At 46.3% G+C, this 20,475-nt stretch overlaps 1 protein-coding gene across 1 annotated transcript; it reads right to left on the reverse strand.

The window, feature by feature from the left end:
* Positions 1 to 332: 332 nt before the first annotated feature.
* Positions 333 to 16,371, reverse strand: IGSF1 (immunoglobulin superfamily member 1). The gene is made up of 20 exons (XM_048213512.2): positions 16,284 to 16,371; positions 13,920 to 14,056; positions 13,742 to 13,768; positions 13,047 to 13,328; positions 12,405 to 12,692; positions 10,226 to 10,510; positions 9,703 to 9,996; positions 8,957 to 9,235; positions 8,489 to 8,639; positions 6,530 to 6,600; positions 6,402 to 6,434; positions 5,730 to 6,020; positions 5,157 to 5,435; positions 4,254 to 4,541; positions 3,080 to 3,367; positions 2,296 to 2,583; positions 1,910 to 2,101; positions 1,422 to 1,700; positions 914 to 1,037; positions 333 to 758 (listed from the first exon to the last, which is right to left on the reverse strand). The coding sequence occupies exons 2-20, from the start codon at positions 13,987 to 13,989 to the stop codon at positions 623 to 625; spliced, it is 3,945 nt and encodes a 1,314-aa protein (XP_048069469.1). The 5' UTR covers positions 13,990 to 14,056; positions 16,284 to 16,371; the 3' UTR covers positions 333 to 622.
* Between the last annotated feature and the right edge of the window lie 4,104 nt (positions 16,372 to 20,475).

Consider the following 20,475-nt stretch of genomic DNA (forward strand, 5'->3'; position numbering starts at 1 on the left):
TATATACTTTCAATGTTTGCCCTCCTTGGGCTGAACTTGGAGGGAACATTGCCATCCGTCCATCCATCCATCCATCCATCCATCCATCCATCCATCCATCCATTCAATAGTGAGATTGAAGGACAAAAGGACATTCTACTCACTGAACCATGTCTCAAACCAAATTAGGAAGTACTTTTCTGGAGCCTTCCTTCCTCCCCCACCCCATCCTTAAGCTCCTTCCTTTGTGCTAGCAGCTCCATGCTCTCTTATTCTGCCAGAGAGGTCAGCTCCAACACACCATTTCTAAGCTATAAGTAGACAACAGATCCATGGAAAAACCATCGCCATAGTTTTTGCAGTTAAATAGTGAATACTCTTTTTATTCAGAAGAATACATTTTTAACAGAATTTCATGCACCAGTAAATCAGTACAGTGAGGAGTTACAGGGGTGGGGAATCTCTCTTCAGGAAACATCTCACCCTGGTAGAGCTCTCAACTCCCAGAGTCCCCTTGACCCAGCTCAGATGATTAGTGGCCAAGGAGCAGTAGATGGGGTTGATTCCCAGTATAACCAGTCAGATTTTCAGGTCTCTGAGGATAAAAGAGAGGATGGGAAAGCTCTTGTAAAGGAGGAGACTATTATATTGGGACTGGCAGTTCCACTGAGGTTCCCTGAGAGACTGATGAGGGAGAGCTGGTGTTGGTGCCTGGTTCTCCTTCTTGATTACACTCTTCAAGGGCTATGGTCTGGTCTCTTCCATCTGTCTCTGAGTCCCTGTGTGGAGAAAAGGACATGACTAAGGGAGGATCCAAAACTATCAATCTGAAAACAGGTTGTGTTATGGGGTTCAGATATTCAATGAACACTCAAGACCATTGTTTTTCCACCAGCCCTGGGTTTATAGAAGGAGGCTGACATGAGGCATTTACCTGGTTCGGAGCCGAGGCCACTTCTTCCACTCTATGGCTAGCACCACCCCCAAAGCTACAACTACCACCACAATCAGACTACTTCGGACAATGTTCCCCATGGTGCACTCTTGAGCGGCAGGCCCTGTGATGACAAAAGAGCAGAAATGAAGGCCATGGAGGTTAGCACATGTACATTTCCCTGATCTTTTGTTGCCCCCTCATTTGGCCTCCTCCAGGGTTCACTTGGGAGTCATATTGAGAATGCAGAGGGGTTGGTCAGAACCAGTGCTTATGCTGAGGCAGAAGCTGCCCTCCTTTTGGGGGTGGAAGAGGTCTTGAAATTATCCTGCTTACTATCTGTGGGTGGATCTGAGGTCCACCTCCTCACCATCCCTAGGAGAAAGATGACCACACTTGAGGTCTCTGACTCCAAACCCTCCCACCTCCATCGTCGGTGGTCTCCATCCGGACTATCTTTGGGATCCCACATAGGTCACGCAGGACCATGGAAGGATTATCCTCTCACCTGCTGCCCCCACCAGCTCCAGGGCATCGCTAGGCTCTGACCAGATATCAGGATAGGCCTGGAGGCGGTAACTGCAGCTGTAGTTTCCAATGCCTTTTCCTTCTACGTTGTTGATGATGAAGTCCCCATCCTCTGAGAACTGCTGAGGTGCTTCTTCTCCGTCATGTTCCAGGACAAATTCAACACCTGGCAGGGGTCCTCGGCACTGAAGGGTGATGTCCTTCCCTAGCTTGAACACGGTGCTGGGCCAGGCTGACAGTAAGGGCTTAGGGGGCTTATCTATAATCAACCAGGACAACCAACCAAAGTTAGAAGCCATCCTGAACCCCCTTAGGGCTAATTACTTCAAAACTACAAAATCTAGACTATTACTGAGGTCTCCAGGACCTTACCAGTCACCCAGATTTCCAGGAAGTCACTGCGATTGGAAGCCGCAAAGGGAGCAGAGTCCAAATAATAAACACAGCTATAGACCCCAGAATCGTCACCTCTCACCGCTGGCATCCAGAAGTCAGCCCTGTACCCGCTTGGGCTCTGTTGCTCCAAAGGCTCTTGAGTGCCCTCCTTCAACAGGACAAATGTTGAGTCTGGCAGTTCCCCTTGGCATTGAAAAGTCATATTTTCTCCAGGGGCCACAATGGGTCCAGGCTGGGCTAAGAGACTGGGTTTGGGGAGCAAACCTAGAAGAAATTAACTCCTGGTCAGAGAGAGGAGGCACTTTCCAGTGCGCCACCCCTAGAGTCTGTTCTATAAAGAGGAAAAACTATTGCTTGCCTTTCCTTGAGCTCTCCAAAAACTATTTCCATGAACCCTCTGGCAATCCATTCTCTCCTGTCTATGCTCCCAAGTCTGCTGCAGAGCACCTTCCTCTTACCTGTGACTATGAGTTCCAAAGTGTTGCTAGGCTGTATCTTGATAGGGCTGGTCCAGTCAGGGTGGTAGCAGCAGCTATAACGCCCAATGTTAGCACCAGATATATTGGTGATGAGGAATGCCCCATCTTTACTGGTGGATCCCCAGAGCTGCACTGAAGTGGCTTCTCTTTCTTTGTGTAGAATGTACCCTACTCCATGGACTGGCCCCTGGCACCAGAGAGTAACATTCTGCCCCATAGGAACCACAGAACTGGGCTCAGCAAACAACCATGGCTTGGGAAATGTGTCTAGAAAGAGACCAAAGATGTGGTGAGTAAGGATACTCATCACTCACTACATTAACCCTTCATCTTTCTCCTTCTGGATACAATAGTTACCTCATCCATGGTCTGACCAAGCCTTCTACCCTCCCTAACTGCTATTTCAGTTGTCTCTGTCCCAGTCTCCTATCTTGTCTGGTTTTTTTTCCATATCATTAATTACTTTATTATTTTTTTCTTTCTCAAATTTTTATTTAAATTCTAGTTAGTTAACATATAATGTAATATTGGTTTCAGGAGTATAATTTATAATTCATCACTTACAAATAACACCCAGTGTTCACCACGAGAGGTGCCCTCCTTAATCCCCATCACCCATTTAGCCCATCCCCAACCCACCTTCCATCAGCCCTCAGTTTGTTCTCTATCCTTAAGAGCCTCTTATGGTTTGCTTCCTTCTCTTTTTTTTCCTTTCCATATGTTCATCTGTTTTATTTTTTAAATATATCTTGTCTGTTCTTACCTGTCACCCAGATCACAATGGGCTTGCTGAGATGTGATCCCCTATTTGACATGGTTGTCTCATAGTAGACACAACTGTAGTTCCCAGAGTCCTCTACTCCAACAGTGTGGAGGAGGAAGTCAACTGAGTCCCCGGAGGTGCTCTGGAACTGTAAGGGAACCTGGGTACCCTCCTGCAAGAGGGCAAACCTCATATCCTGGAAAGCTCCTTGGCAGTGCAGGGTCACATTCTTCCCAGGAAGTACCACAGGACCTGGCTGTGCCAGAAGAATGGGTTTGGGGTAGAATTCTGAAATTGAAGAGACCACAACATGAAAGAAGTCTGCCCCCCACTTTCTGCAGATTGCTTTTTTAGCATTGTTGTAAGAAACAATATGTGTTTATTGTAGCAAATTAGAAAATACAGAAAAAACCTAAGAAAATACAATTCTACCAAAGATAACCACTCTTTATAAATGTCTCTATATCTCTTTTTCATTTTTTTCTCTATGTGTCCATGTCATTGTAGCTGCAACTATTTGCATAATTGGGATCCTACTGTATGCACAGTTGTGTAGTTTAATATTTTTCACTTAACTTTATGTAGTAAACATTTTCCTATGACGTTAATCAGCCTTTGAAAACTATCATTTGTAATGGCTGCATAATATGCAGCTGTCATTTCAAGGTCTTTGCCCTTTCTCTGAGGGCCATCCAGCCCGCCAATCTCTGACAGCCCAGCTAAAGAAAAAGTGAACATTGAGCCTAAAGCTCAAGGCCAAGCCACAAAAAGATTTCAGAAATAGGGCATGTGAGCTTGGCATTGGGGATTGGACATCCCATCTACCTCACTTCTTCCTCTAGAAGTAAATTACTTGCTTCTCCCCTCTCCTTTGTCTCTTCTCTCTGTATTAGTAATAATAGAATCTGCTGCCTTTCATAGACTGTTTACCATGTGCAAGGCACTTCTGCAGGCATTTTCTTGGTGACTTTTATTTTTGTTTGTTTGTTTTTTTTGTTTATTTGAGTAGGCTCCATGCCCAATGTGGGGCTTGAACTCATGACCCTGAGATCAAGAGTCCTGTGCTCTACCCTGGTGACTTTTAGCAGGAACACTTTTCCTTTCCCGCTGACAGCCCTTACACCCACTGTCCCACAGTCGATCCTGTCTCCATCTGCATTTTTCCACTTCTGACCTGTCACCACGAGCTCCACAGGGTCGCTGGGCTCAGACCAGATTGTGAAGTCATAATAGCGGCAGCTGTAATTCCCTCCATCACCAGTGCCCACTGAAGTGATCAGAAAGTGAGCCGCACTGGCCCCTGGACTTGCCCAAGACCTGTCACTGGATGCTATTTCACTTCCATCTTTGTAAAGAATAAAGCTCATGTGCTGCTGGGGAGTGGAGCAGTTGAAAGTCACTCGGGCACCAGGAGTGACCACAGGGCTGGCCCATGTCTTGAAGAAGGGCTTGGGGTACATTTCTAGAAGGTAAAAAACAAAAACATGACACAAAACCAAATTAAAAAATAAAAAAAAGATAGCTAATATAGCAAATATTGGTTCCTGGAAGCTGCTTTGTTTTCTATAGCATTACATTCAGAAGTAGGCGCATTTAAAAATCAAGGCAAATTTACTTTGCAGATGGACTTCTCCCAGGGACTCCTTCTCCCCACCCCTCACCTCCTCCAGCTGAATCCTCCCTGTCATCAAGACAGGCAATGGAGGCTAGCTAAAAGGGTGAACCCTCATTAGGGCTCTGCTGGTCCCATGAATCTCAGTTTGCCTATTTGGCAAGAAGGGGAAATGGTACCTGCTCCGCCTCCCAGGAATATTTGGCCTATATCTAAATGAGATAATTGATATGAAAATAATTAGAAAAATTAAATCACCCTCCACAAACCCCAGCTATTAATAACGATTATGGCTATTAATATCGTGCAGCCAGAGGCCCTGGCACTCCCAGCGCCACGCCTGCCTGGCTCTAAGATTGGACACAGGCTCCTAGGACCAGCAGCAAAGTTTGCTGTGGGGAGAGGAGTGTCTGACCCAGAGCTTTGCCTCCCCCCTCCTCCCTCACACACCCTTTTCAGCTCTACCTTTTATGACAAGCTCCAGGGACTCACTGGGCTCAGACCACTTGAAGGGGCGCTTTTCAGTGTGAGTACGGCAGCTATAATTGCCTTCGTCTTTATCCTCCATTCTTTGGATTGTAAAGAAGGCTTCTCTCCCAACGGCACCAAGTTGCTGGACAGGTTCCTGCACTCCCTCCTTATACAGAACAAACTCCATGCCTGCCAGCCATCCTTTGCACCGGATTTGCAGTTTCTGGCCCCGGACTGGGGGGGAAGCAGACATGACAGGTTTGGGGAGGATGTCTGGAAAACAAAATGGGGTGGAACAGGAGGCCAAAGTTTGGAGGTGCCCAGATGGGACACTTGGAGTCAGTTTGTCAGCAAAAAAGAAATCCATCCTGGACTGGCCTTTGGCTCTATTAGTCTCCTTTCACTCTCTTCCCCACCCCCCTTCCCCCAGTTCAGGGCCCCTCCTCCCTACTTGAAGCACAAGCCCCCTGGGCTCCAGGTCTCTCTGCATTCCCCCACCCTTAGGAACAAGGTTGGAGTCACAGGGCGCTGAGGGTCACCCCGGGAGGAACTTCTGCCTTTTCTTACCTGTCCCCACAAGCTCAAGCGCCTCACTGGGCTCCGAAACAGCCATCTCCTCCCATGAATGGCAGTGGTAACTCCCGGTGTGGCTCTGGGTCAGGGCGCCAAGGGGGAAGGCAGCCCGGACCTGCTCTGAGGCCGGGCGAGTTGCAATCCACCCGGTCCCGTCCTTCAGCAACACAAACTCCTTAGTTGAGCCAGAAGGGCTTCTGCACCAGAGGGTTAAGTTCTTCCACGGGGCAAGAGGGAAGTTGGTCTCTGCCCACAGCTCAGGCTTAGGGGTTGGCATGATTATTTCTAGAAACAGCAGAGTTAATGAAGCCATCTTCTCTCCTCCCTCCCCTCCCCCTTTCTTTGTCCTTGAACCCCCTACCCAGATCACAGTGCCCACCTCCCCTTTCAACACAAAACCAAACTCTTCCCTTCCTTCTGCAGGTGCTGGGGAAAGGGGAAGCTTGTGTCTCAGCTGAGCCTCAGACAAGTGCAGAAGCTTGGGGAAAATTTTGCAGGCAGAAAAGCAGAGTTGGAGGCTGAATTTTGCCAGCAGCTTTAGCAAGTGCCCCTTCCTGGCTGTCCTTCCCTCCCGACCAGTCACTCCCTGGCCACTGACACTGACACTCTGTAGTTATTTCAGATCTCCAGGAAGGAATGTCCCAGTCTGGAGCAGGAAAAACTCACCAGTCTCTCCTGTCAATACCCCATTGCACAGTCCTGCAAAAGAAATTGCTGCCAGGGCTCTGCCGCCTCCCCCACGGGACTTCACCCGGCCTTCTGCCCAGGCCCCTTCCCCACCCCCTTGTACTCACCACAGCAGAGAAGGGCTGTGACTATGAAGAGCATGGTGACCCCTTGAGCTGTTCCCAGCAACCAGGCTTCTCTAGTGAGACCAGAAAAGAGATGAGAGGAGCTGCTGGGGTTAGGGGGAGGGCGGAGAGAAGGGGGCGGCAATTTATGTCATTGGCTTACTCACCACCCAATAGGGATTGGATTTGGGCAGGATAATGGGATATAATCTTTTCTGACATCAATGGCTTTTCTTTTTGAGGGCCTCACCACCTACAGACCTCTTGCTCTTTCATGACCCACGTGCCCCCCGCCCCCTCCCCCCTCCCAGCCTATATCAGATGTCAGCTCCCCATGGCCCCTGATTAGGCTGTTGCGGGTATTGAGTTGTCAGATGTGAAAATGCTTTTGTAACTCCAGCTCTCAGAACCCCTGGAGCTCAGAGTGATCGGCAGCTCTGTGTAGTGGGTGTGGGGGTGGAGGGAAAAATCTTGGGTGTTTCTCCGTCATCAAGTTTAAGTTTGGAAGCAGTTTTTATTATGGCAGTATTGGTCTTCAGACCGACCTGCCTCACCTGCCTTTGTTATGGAAGGGTTGCCTAGGCAGCCGCAGTGAATTACCCTAAGATTGTCAGTGCTGAGCTAAGCTTGTCAGAGAGTGGAATCTCTCTACCCCCACCCAGATTATGACTAGCAATGTGAAGCAGCTTTGGGTTATGGGTCCTGTAAAATTAGATGATATTAAGCCAAAATCCATTTGGCAATTTGTACTTAGAAGACCATGACCCTCCTTCCTGGTCAGGAAAACATGCTTTTCAAGCTGCTTTCTCTGAAATCTGCTTCCTGAGCTCATTCTTTGATGCAGTGGTCCTGAGCTGAGGTGGGGCACCCGAAGCTACATTTTTTTCCTAACCCCTGGCTTGGAGGTTACCCCAAGGTGCAAGACTCAGGATAGATTCTGAGGATAACTAGGGCTAACTTTTTGAAAACTCAAAGGGTGGTGGTTTTTGTAGAAGATTTAGGGGGCTCCCTTCTAATTACCCAAGCACTCTGCCGCTCAGATCCTGGTGGAAAACACAGACACATATAATCACAGTCATCATCCTTTGTGTACTGAATATTCCCAGACACACAAAGGCCTATGATCATGGTGAGGGGGCTACAGCCAGGAGCAGAAGGTTGAGGGTAGTAGGTAAGGCCTTCAGGGGCTGAGACCCCCACCAACCTAGTAGCTGTCATTTCTCTTCCTGTTGTCAGGCAGAATCACCTGGCCATGGGGATCAGGGAGAGAGGAGGATGGACCAGGGCTCACCAAAGGATCAAAGGAAACGGCAGGACGACCTGTTTTGTTTGTCATTTTGCGGTTCGGAGAAAGCAGTTTGATTTCCTGGTCCAATCCACTGCCTCATCAGATACCCATCCAGGTTAAGATTATATTCTCAGGATGCTCTGCACAGATGGTTGGAGGCCAGAGAGGCAGAGAGACTGGTTTCTATGGAGACTAGGATGGACCATGAGGCTCTCTAACTCTCGAAAGCTAGAGGTAAGGGTGAAAAGTTGGGATGGGAGTTGGATAACACCCAGGGAGACAGGACAGCTTGGCTTCTTACAAGAGAAAAAGTTCAGACTAAGTTCACTTGGGAGACATCAATCATCTCTGAGGGGCAGGGTGGTTTGGGAGGGAGATTTGGGCACTCTACTGGGTGGGGGGCGGGGGGACAGGAAATCAGTGAATGAGGTTCTGATTGCATCTCCCTCTGAGAATTATGTTTCTCTACCCTCTGGCTTGGGTGCTGACTTCTCTGTGAGGTGAAGGAGAAACAGCTGGGATGAGAAAGTCTGGTTTCTTAAGCCCGGAAGGTGGGGGATACAAAGGGTGTGACCCTGTGGCTTATCTCAACTGGGGTATGACCCATTTCTGAGTCACTGGGGAGCCTGGACTCAGCTAGATTGAAGAACAGGGGGCTAGGACAAAACAGTTACCTGATTCTGTGTCTCCGACACTTCCACCTTATCCACAGCACTACCAATAGCAAGGCAACAAGCTGCATGATTAGGGACAACCTGATAGCTTCATTCAGAACGTAATTCCAGGTGAGAAAGCCTGTGTCCAGAGAAGACCAGAAGCAGGAGCCTTGATAGGGAAAGGGGGAGATGAACACATTCGGGGTTGGGGTGGGGAAGAGGGAGGAGGAGCTGGTTACTGAAGGTGAAGAGAAGGTGAGACAGAAGTGGCCTTTTTCATGAAGAATGGGAGCTTTGAAAGTATCCTGCTCACTGCCTTTGAGTGATTATGAGACCACCCCAGGGGAAGTGTGTCCAAACCCAAGGGCCTTGACTTACAAGCCCCTGACTCCCCTATCCATAGCTTTCTGAGCACTGCTTCAGGATCCCAGGGTTATCATGCCCAAAGCCATGGAGGGGCAACCCTAAAAAGAGTTGTCCTCTCACCTGCTGGCCCCATCAGCTTCAGAGGCTCACTTCGATCTGACCAGATGTTAGGGTGTGCCTCTACATGATAGCTGCAGCTGTAGGTCCCTGTACCTTTTCCTTCAGCATTACTGATGATGAAGTCTCCATCCACTGAGAATTTTTGGAATGTTGCTCTTTCTTCCCATTCCAGAGAAAATTCAAGTACTGGATGTGGTATTCGGCACTGAAGGGTAATGGCCTTTCCTAGCTTGAACATGGTGCTAGGCCAGGCAGACAGGGAGGGTTTGGGGGGCTTATCTGCAACCAATCCAGAAACCAGAGTTAGAATAAGTGACCTTGAACTCAGTACCATTTCCCCCAACAAGTTTCTCAAAGATCAAATGGGAATTTGACCTTTCTTGTCTTTCCACTTCCACTAGGTCAGCAGTCTCAAAATTTGACTGTGCTTTAGAACCTCTTGGCCCACTCCTCAGTACTCTAAAGACTCTTGGGTTTCTACCTTCTATCAGGAAGACTTGTAATTTCCCCTGGACAGAAGGAAAATAACATTTCCAAGGGTCACAATGGGGCTAGGCCATGCCGAGGGGCAGGGATTGAGTAACAATCCTGGGAGAGAAAGTACATAAAGTTTTTGGAGAAAATTCTGCACCACCTTCCTAGTGTATTTTTCCTCGTCTCATAACTCCAAGAGGGTACAGGGCTGCTAGCTCCTTCTTAGAACACTGTAATAATGATAAAAACAAATGACATTGGTTAGCACTTGCCTACAACCACAAGCTTCACGGTGTTGTGTGATGTCATCCTGATGGAGGTCTTCCAGGAGAGGAGATAGTGGCAGCTATAGATGCCAGCATCACTATAGGTCACATTGTTGAGGAAGAATGACTCGTTGTCATCAGTGCTGGTGGTATCCAAGAGCTGAAGTGGTTTGTCTTCTCCTTTCTTATAGAGTGCAAGCCCCACTCCATCCACTGGCCCTTGACACCACAAGCTCACGTTCTGACCCATCTGGACCACAGGACTGGGCTGAGCAAGTAGCCAGGTCTTGGGGAAAGCATCTAGGATGAGACCGAAAATATAAAGGGCTAGTGGTTTGACTCCCCTCTCACCACTAAGGGTTCTCTTCCTCCAGTCCACCCTTGGCAAATCCCATCCTAAGCCCAGTTATACAAATACTGCTCTCTTCCCCACTAAACCCTGCCTGCATGATCAGGTTCTCCAGGTGGCCCAGAGGGAGTTGTATATCCTTAGCCCCAACATAGGTCCCCTGGCATTCCCCCCTCTTACCGGTCACCCAGATTTTCAGGATATCACTAAGGAGTGAACCCCTGTACGACCCATCATAGTAAAAACAGAGGTAATGTCCAGCATCATGGATTTTCAAAGCCCGGAAGAAGAAATATGCCTCATTTTTTATTGGCCTCTTGCGGTAAAAGGATTTCTCCAAGTCTTCAAGCCTTATTAGAGCAAAGGTCATTCCATAGATTGGCCCCTGACACCTGAGGTTCAGGCTTTCTCCAGGTGCCATGATAGGCCCAGGATACGCTGTCAGAGTTGGTTTGGGATAGAGTCCTAGAAAGGGAAGAGACCCTTAATTAGAGATAGGATGATTCTTTCTTATTATCTCTTAGTTTTATTTTCCTAGTTTTTTCTAAAGACAAGGAGTGGTAGCTGAAGTTTAGCCTCTACTCCCTCTCCCTTCCTTGAATCTTGGCCTCTTCTAAGGGACAATCAAGGGCATGTCCACTTGGGCACCTCCCTTCTCACCAGACTTTATCAGCTCCACTGAGCTCTAACTATGTATAGGGCTATGTCTCAGTGGAATATTTACATCTGTAATTGCCTGTATCTTTAGGTTCCTGAACTACCAAATGTACTTCTTCCAACCACCCAAGAAACCAAGCTTCTGAAAATGAGTTTGATTTCATCTTTGTAGAGCATGAATACTACTGCAGAAGTAAAAGTGCCCTTTGAACACATTAAGCCCACATAAGACCCTATTTCCAACACGAGATTTGAAGAAGCCAATGAGAGATTGGCCCATAAGTCTTTGACCCAAAGAAGTCTCTGTTAATGGGGTCACACTCTCTTTTCCACGTATTGTTCCCCCAAGGGGATCATACTACAAAATAGAGGGCAAAACTTACTTTCATACCATTCCTTCTTACCCACTGCAATCCCAGGTAGACCCACCCATCCGTTATTAGAGAGATCACCTCTGTCATATGCTCATTGAGCATTTAGGATGTGTCAGGCATCATGTAGGTCTAAGGATGTACAAGTAAAGAAGACACAGGCCCTGTCAGCAAAAAGTTCATGGCCTAGTGAGGGATACCAGTGAATAGGTAACTGCGAAAGTGTATGTTAGTGGAATCTACTCTGGAAGGACATTCATACAACAAACATCCATACACACAGTTCAAACAAAGAGTTTTTGTTACTCGATCCTCAATAAAAAGCTATACTAATAAAATAATATCTACCATTTATTGGGAACTTATATGCCAGGCACTGTACATATATTATATTTAGGTAAATCCTCACAACAACCCTGTGAGGTAGGCATTATTATTATACCAATTTTGCAAATCAGGAAAATGAGGCACAGAGAGGCATCATACAGTAGGTTGTATAGATACTGTTATCCCATTTTAGAGTGGGGGAAACCAAAGCACAGAGAGGTGAAGTGACTTGCTTAAGATCACACAGGGAGGCGGTGTCAGAGGTGGAACTAGAAACCAAGATTACTGCTTCTAAGTCCAGGGTACCTTCTGTGGCACCTATTTAGACTGATGGAGGAACTAAGGCAAAGGTGGCCCATTTTGTCTAAAAGCATCCAGGCCATGGGGTGGGCGAACTGGGGCTGGGGTGTGTATCTGGCATTTGAACATTTTGGGGAGACTTCTGCTGTGTTCAGATATTGACACTGCCTCACTAGATCTACATATACAGGACTAAAGTAATTTATAGAAGCCATTTCTAAAATATGAGCTATCACTTTTTGTCAATTTGTTTATTTTTATCACTGATGCACAATTCATTCTATTTTCTGTGCTTAAAAGTAATAATCACAAATACAATAAAAATGCAATTAAAAATGTAAAAACCATTTATAAGACTGCAGTGGCAGTGCCTGGCACATAGGAAGTGCTCAATAAATATTAGTCAAGTGAATGAATGAAAGCATGAGATTCAACAAGTAGAGAATAACAAAGCTGTGATGAGCTGAAGCTGTCGGACATTTGGCTGGGCTCACTCACTAGCCAAGCGATTGGCTTCCACACATCGGCCTGGTAGCATGTGTGATTCTAATTTGCATCTCAGGAAAATGTCAAATGACTTTAGCTCATAGGCCTTGCAGGGCCTAGGACCTGGCTAAGGAAAGTAAAATCAGAAACCCTGGTTCATCCAACCATGATCCCGGGGACAATGATCATCAGACCCCAGCAGCCATAGCCACACCCACCTGCCACAATCAGCTTCAGGGGGTTGCTGGGCTCTGACCACAGAGTGGGGAGCATCTGGATATGAGTGCGGCAGATGTAAACCCCTTCACTCTCAGGTGTCATGTTGGCAATGGAGAATACGGCCACTGTACCAGTTGGGATTTGGTAATCCACGGGCTCTGCATATCCCTCTTTGAATAGCATGAATACCAAATCCTGCAGCCAGCCATGGCAGAGTATGTTAACGTTACATCCAGGAAGAGAGGAGGTCTCAGCCTGGATCCAGAAGATGGGCTTGGGCAGCTGTCCTGGAAGGAGAGAATGAACTGGAATTCAGGTAAAGCAAGGACAGCGCTGCACAGTGAGCAGGAGAGGAGAGTGCTACTTAAATGAGCCTTCCTTGTATGGTCATTATTTACCACCCTTCCCTCCCTCCATCTGGGGTCTCCCTATGTTGAGAGCTTGCTCTCTAGATCTGTTCCAGAGACTGCATCCTCATCTGCATTGCCTATAGAGAGTAGGCCCTAACTGTGGAATGCCTGCATGTATGCATTCATGCATTTGAGGTAAATGAATGAATTAAACAAATCTTGCTCTGGGAAGGCAAGCTTGAATTCCAGGAGCTGGAGTTTATTCTTGATTATCTATTGCTGTCTTCTTACCTGGTGCCTCCAACTCTAAAACTTTACTGGGCTCTGACCAGCTTGTTTCCTTCCAGTAGCAGCACCTGTAAAGACCTGCATTGGACTTAGTAAGGGCACCTATAGGGAATGAAACTTGGAAGGTCTTGGAGGAAGGGCGGATCCAAGTCATCTGTGTCTTATCCTTCAGCAGCAGAAACTTGCTTGAAATCCGAGAGGGGCTTTTGCACCAAAGTGTGATGTTTTCCCAAGGGGCCTGGGGGTAGTTGGTCTCTATCCACAGCTCCGGTTGAGATTGCACCACTGTCATTCCCAAAGATCACAGAGATGTGAGCAGTCCAACCCTCTCCCTCCCATAACGTGCCTCGCAATGTCCCTTAAAATTAGTCCTGACCCAGATTCTTCTTTTTGTCTTCCCTTGGGGACAAGAGTGTCTGCTTATGTGGGGGATGGGATAGGGCCCCCAGGACATTTGTTCAAGGGATTCAAGTGAGTTGGGTAATACAGTGCAAGTCTGGCTTCCATTCCACCTGAAATAAAGTTTTTTACTATTCTGTGGGAAACCAAATCATGAAGTGAAGGGTTCTGGTCTCCAGCCAGCTCAATTTGGAAATTATCTTTGTGGTCTCAAGGTAGTTATATCCAGGGCCATGGAGGCAGCTGATGTCTTGAAACCTCCAGGAAGGAGGGTACCTGAGGTGGCAGGACTCACTTACCTATTGATGTCATACCCAGACTCAACCCTGAAAAGAGAGATAATGGTAAAAAGGGCCCCCACATTGACCCCACCAACCCTCAATCCTCAATACTCTCTTCTTTCTCCCTCCCCAAGGTACCCAGTCATAGGGGTGCCTGTGACAGGGTCACCTGCCCCCACCCCTTCCTTGTACTCACAAATGCAAAAGAGCAAGACAGTGAATGTCCGCAGCATTGCGGCCTGCTCCCCCAGCCTGTCCAGGGTCATGGGGCCTCTGATGTTCAATGTGCACTTCAAGTCTGGAAAGGTTTTGCTCCTCAACAGGTGGTGAAATCTAAAAGCAGAGGTGTTTTTACTCAGGGGACTTGTCCCGCTCCTCAAAGTTTAGTTTAGATCACTAAACTGCACTTAACAACCCTACCTTCCACTCCTTCAGAGGCATGAAAGGTACTACAACGTCACCTGCCCCTTTTTTTCCACCCACTTCTCCTCACACCCAAGGTCTTTGCTGGCATCTATGATGTCAGATTTGTTGAAATGTCTGTACATCCGTGGAATCTCAGAGGCTCAGAGGATGACCTAATCCAGGCCAGAGGGGAGCCTTTGGGAGGAGAGAGATGGGAGGTGTAGAGAGTCATCTTTTTAGATTTTTAGATTCTTTATATGTATTTATATATTCCTCCAACAACTTAGCAAAGGAGGCTTTCCTGCATCCCCATTTTGCTGGCAAGGAAACTGAGGCTTAGAGGGGATATATTTAATTTGCCCAAAGTCAAAAGATTAAATATCAGATATTTATATAATAACTCTAGTGTCTATTCTCTAAAACCACTATTTAAACTCCCCCTTTCTTACCTTTCCTCACCCCTCCAATCTCATATCATCCAGGACTGCCCCTCTGTAGATTGCCTCAGATGCAATATTACTCTCATTCTTATCTCTTATCCCGCAAAGCTCAAAACCCCCATCTCAAGTAGGTGTTGGAGAATCGAGCTACTCGAGCTAATTAATATAAGGTGTAAATGATGTATTGGCTGCCCATAATTTATACACATTTTTGTTCATTGCTCCTAAGGAAATATGGTAAAGATATTTGAATTCAGGGAGGCCTTTTCATTTTTCAAAAAAACACTATTGACCACATGTACACAAGATAGACCCTTTCTGCTTTCCTGCCTCTTCTCCACCACCACACCCAAAGTATGGTTTTGCCAAGGGAAGATCCCCACCACACAAACTCAAGCTAACTCTCCTCCATCAACTCTCTACTCAGAGTCTGAGATCCTGGCTGTTTCATCCTATCTCAGTAGAGTGGGGGTAAAGGCAGCTCCCAGAACAGAAGAGGGCTGATTTCACTTCCCAGAACGGATTGCAGCACTGCAGGCTCGAATTTGCTCCAATGCTAACACTGGGCAGGATAGAGGAACAGGAAAACAAGAAGATTCATTTTCAAACATCTGGGCTGTGGGGAACAGGTGGACACTCAGAGATCCAAGAAGACAGTTCCCTTTTGCATTTCTTACTTCACATTGAAGGATGCTCAAATTACCCTCTCTGAACTTTTCTTATCTGTAAAGTTGGGAAGTAATATCTACCTAGCATTGTTGTTGTGTTGGATCAGAGATAATATATATACAGGGCACATGGTAAACATTTCAAGGTGGCTATTTTTCTTCTTCCGCAAGGGGGTATTAACCTGCTCTTTCATCTCAGCTCCCACAGCCCCTTCCTTGTCCCCTGCTCCTCTCAGGGCCAGGCCCAGGCTCAGGCTTGAGGGCCACCCTGTTGCTTTGTTCCCCCAAGGCTTTGGGGCAGGATTTATTGGGGAAGCCAGGTTCTACTGCCAAGGGAAAGGTTCAACCTGGGACTCTGCCCAGAAATGCCAGCTGAGATTTCAGGCTTGCCACTTAGACCCCTAAACCAGGGTTTTGACTCCTGGGGACTTGAGTGGAATGAGGGAAGGGGGGCTTCTCAGCATGGTTAACCCCTCCCCAATCACTAAGGAAACTGTACCTTTACATCCAGCCCAAAAGATGAATCTTAAGGCCCACAGAATGTGGGAAACAGCTGCAAGCCTCAGGTTATTGGCCACGCCCATTTTTGGCCTTTCACGCCCCCACCCCCATCCTCACCTTCCACAGTCTAGTCCTTTTACCCTCCCCTTCTACTCCACCCCAATCACTTTCCCCACCCTTAGGCAGCGCCGCAGTGTTTTTGAGGGTGACATACCCAAAATGTCTAATGGCTCGCCCCCTGCATAGCTTTTAGGGCTCCAGGAATCAAAGGGGTTGGGCTCTGCGGGGTGCCGGGTACAAGCTTCGCTGAGGGTTTGGAGGGAAGACTGAGAAGGAAAAGGGAAGATATTTACAGTGCCCAGAGATTCTCAGCGAGGCAATTCTGGGATCCGTGGAGGGACGGAGAAAGGGAGGGATAGACTGGGAGCAGTTTGATTTGCGGCAATTAGTTACAGCAGGGATACTATTTCGGGGTTTTATTTAGGATCTGATGGCCGGTATTTAATCTTCAGCCACTGGGCTATGCGCTCATTTGCAGGTACTTACGGTAGTTGAAGGCCCGCTCCGCTGTTGGAGATTCTCCAGTGAGCTCCTCCAGATGCAGCAAACTGCCCGGCATGAGCAGAGCTGTCTAAGGACAGCCTCTCGGGCTCGGTGCCCCGCCTCCCTCTCTCCCCAGCCTGCTAGCCGGTCCGCTCCAACCTCCTCCCCTCCCTCCGCCAGGCTCTGGGAGCCCACCTACACCAACTCTGCCTGACACCTGCAGTCCTCTGACGACCGGGATTTCTACGCCCCTCCCAGCTCCCCGCCTCTCCCGACTCCCTGCAGGGGTTGCTGAAGCCAAATTCAGTCCCCTGCCCCCTCTCCGGTCGCTCTGAGTTCCACTGGGTCACTGTATCCTGGAGGGGAGAGGGCCAGCTCTTCAGACTGCCAAAGCTGTAGATCCCTCCTCTCCAGCTCCCCAATGCCTTTAAAGGGATCTCGTATCTTCCTCTTGCCATTTAATGCCCCATGTATGCATAAACATTGCCACCATGGTTTAAATGCTCACTCTGCGCCTCTGGGCCCTGGGCAGCTATTAGTTCTGATTTTCCTAGCAACCCTACAAGATGTGTTACTTCCCTCAGTTTTACAGATAAGGAAACTGAATCTCAGAGAGGGTTAAGTGACTTGGACAACCTCCAGAGTCCAGCTTGGGATAAAAGCCCAGGCTTTAGAGACATACCAATCTGGATGTTAGTCCAGGTTCCGCTATTCAATAGCCGAGTGACCTGAAGTAAGTGAGTTAAACTGTCTGAGTCCCAGTTTCCCCATCTGTAGAAGAAAACAGCAGAAGAGGTTGCATGTGGCTTTGTTGGAATCATGCAAGTCAAACTTCTAGCACAGTAGCCTGGTACCTGGTATATGCTCAATAAATGAGAGCTGGCACCGCCGCCACTACTGTTATTAAACTGTAAAGCGTTCCCCAAATGCCCTAGAGTTACACGCTTTCAATGATGTAGACAACCTTCCACAAATATAGTTGATCACGAAAGACTTTTTGAAGTGAGAAATGTACAGATAAGATACTAACCAAAGCTCCTGACATGTATCATATGATGGGATTAAAACGCAGCATCCAGTAAACTAGCAGATCAATTGATCATTGTAAGAAAGAGCCAAATTAATCATAAGAGATTACAAATTACGTAAAGGAAAAAATACTACAATTTAAGAGCAAACCACTTAAAAATAAAGCAACAGCTCTTTACACCAGGCAAATTGAATATCATCTCTTTGTGCATCACGTGATACCAGTTGTGGCTTCCTGGCATCGTCTCTTCCTACACACCATTATAAACTGCAGATTATCCCCCAAATAGCATAGCCATATGAATATAGATATATGTTTTTTTGGGAGGGCAGGTTATTTAACCTTTCCAAGACTCGTTTTTTTGTTTTTGTTTTTGTAAAATGTGGTTGGATTGAATAACAACCCCCCTGTAAACCACTCCAGAGTGCCTGGGTCACAGCAAGCCTTCATTAATTCAATGAATGTTTGTTGAGTATTTTCTTTGTGCCAGGCATTGTCCTACGTGCTGATGATTTAGAAAGAATGGCAGTTTCTGCTCATTGATTTTTGTTATTATTCTTTAGTTTCTGTTCATAAGGAGTTTGTAGTCTAAGGATAAACAGTGATGGAAAACACTTAAGAGACAGCCAGAGGAGGAGGTGCCATGAGAATCAGAGGATTGCAATAGGGAAGAGTAACAAGGCCTGGAGAGCTGCAAGCAGTTTGCTGTGACTGTGTGCCTAAACTAGGGAAGTAGAGCCAGTGAAAGAGGGGAGAGTAAAGATTCCCATAACATCTGAAAGGTAAAATTGGCTCAACATGATGATCCTTTGGAACACAGTAGTGATAGTTACTATCTGTTAGGATGGAAATACCCATGCCAGTTTTCTTTTTTTTTAATCTGTTTTTTTAAATTATGTTCAGTTAGCCACTGTATAGTATATTATTAGTTTTTGATGTAGTGTTCCATGATTCATTAGTTGCGTATAAAACCCAGGGCGCGTGCCCCCCCTTAGTACCCATCACCCGGTTACCCCATTCCCCCTCCCCCTCCCTTCTGTAACCCTCAGTTTGTTTCTCTAAGTTCAGAGTCTGTCATGGTTTGTCTCCTTCTCTGATTTCTCCCACTTCAGATTTCTCTACCTTCCCCTACAGTCCTCCGTGCTATTGCTTATGTTCTACATGTGAGTGAAACCATATGATAATTGTCTTTCTCTGCTTGACTTATTTCACTTAGCATAATTCCCTCCAATTCCATGCCAGTTTTCAAAACATTTATATAGAAATCACTATGACACAGCGAATATCATTCTCAATGGGGAAAAGCTGAAGGCCTTTACCTTAAGATCAGGAACACAAGGAGGATGCCCACTCTCGCCATTGTTATTCAACATAGCACTAGAAGTCCTTGCAACAGCAATCAGACAACAAAAAGGGATAAAATGTATCCAGATTGGCAAAGAAGAACTCAAACTGTCTCTCTTCACAGATGACATGATACTCTATATGGAAAACCCAAAAGAATCCATCCCCAAATTACTAGAACTTATAGAGCAATTCAGTAATGTGGTGGGATACAAAATCAATGCTCAGAAATCAGTTGCATTTCTATACATGAATAATGAGGCTAAAGAAAGAGAAATTAGGGAATCTATCCCATTTACAATAGCACCAAAAACCATACGTTACCTTGGAATCAACTTAACCAGAGACGTAAAGGATCTATAGTCTAGAAACTACAAACCACTCCTGAAAGACATTGAAGAAGACACAAAAAGATGGAAAAATATTCCATGCTCATGGATCGGAAGAATAAACATAGTTAAAATGTCTATGCCACCCAGAGCAATCTACACTTTCAATGCCACCCCGATCAAAATACCAATGACATTTTTCAAAGAACCGGAAAAAACAGCCCTTAAATTTGTGTGGAACCAGAAAAGGCCCCGAATAGCCAAGGAATTGTTGAAAAGGAAAAACAAAGCTGGGGGCATCACAATGCCGGATTTCGAGCTGTACTACAAAGCTGTGATCACAAAGACAGCATGGTACTGGCACAAGAACAGACACATAGACCAATGGAACAGAATAGAGAACCCAGAAATGGACCCTTGGCTCTATGGTCAACTAATCTTTGACAAAGCAGGAAAAAACATCCAGTGGAAAAAAGACAGTCTCTTCAATAAATGGTGCTGGGAAAATTGGACAGCTACATACAGAAGAATGAAGATTGACCACTCTCTCACACCATACACAAAGATAAACTCCAAAAGGATGAAAGACCTCGATGTGAGAGAGGTATCCATCAAAATCATAGCGGAGAACATAGGCTGTAACCTCTTTGACATCGGCCACAGCAACTTTTTTCATGACACATCTCCAAAGGCAAGAGAAACAAAAGAAAAAATGAACTTGTGGTACTTCATCAAGATAAAAAGCTTCTGCACAGCCAAGGAAACAGTCAAAAAAACTAAGAGGCAGCCCACAGAATGGGAGAAGATATTTGCTAATGACACTACAGATAACAGACTGGTATCCAAGATCTAGAAAGAACTCAAACTCAATACATGAGAAACAAATAATCAAATCAAAAAATGGGCAGAAGATACGAACAGACACTTTTTCAATGAAGACATACAAATGGCTAACAGACACATGAAAAAGTGTTCAAAATCATTAGCCATCAGGGAAATTCAAATCAAAACCACCTTGAGATACCACCTTACACCAGTTAGAATGGCAAAAATTGACAAGGCAAGAAACAACAAATGTTGGAGAGGATGTGGAGAAAGGGGATCCCTCTTACGCTATTGGTGGGAATGCAAGTTGGTACAGCCACTTCGGAAAACAGTGTGGAGGTCCCTTAAAAAGTTAAAAATAGAGCTACCCTATGATCCAGCAATTGCACTACTGGGTATTTATCCCAAAAATACAGACGTAGTGAAGACAAGGGCCATATGCACCCCAATGTTCATAGCAGCATTGTCCACAATAGCTAAATTGTGGAAGGAGCCGAGATGCCCTTCAACAGATGACTGGATTAAGAAGATGTGGTCCATATATACAATGGAATATTACTCAGCCATCAGAAAGAACGATTACACAACATTTGCAACAACATGGACGGGACTGGAGGAGATAATGCTAAGTGAAATAAGTCAAGCAGAGAAAGACAATTATCATATA

This window comes from Ursus arctos, chromosome X (genome assembly GCF_023065955.2).
Source record: "Ursus arctos isolate Adak ecotype North America chromosome X, UrsArc2.0, whole genome shotgun sequence".
NCBI lineage: Eukaryota > Metazoa > Chordata > Mammalia > Carnivora > Ursidae > Ursus > Ursus arctos.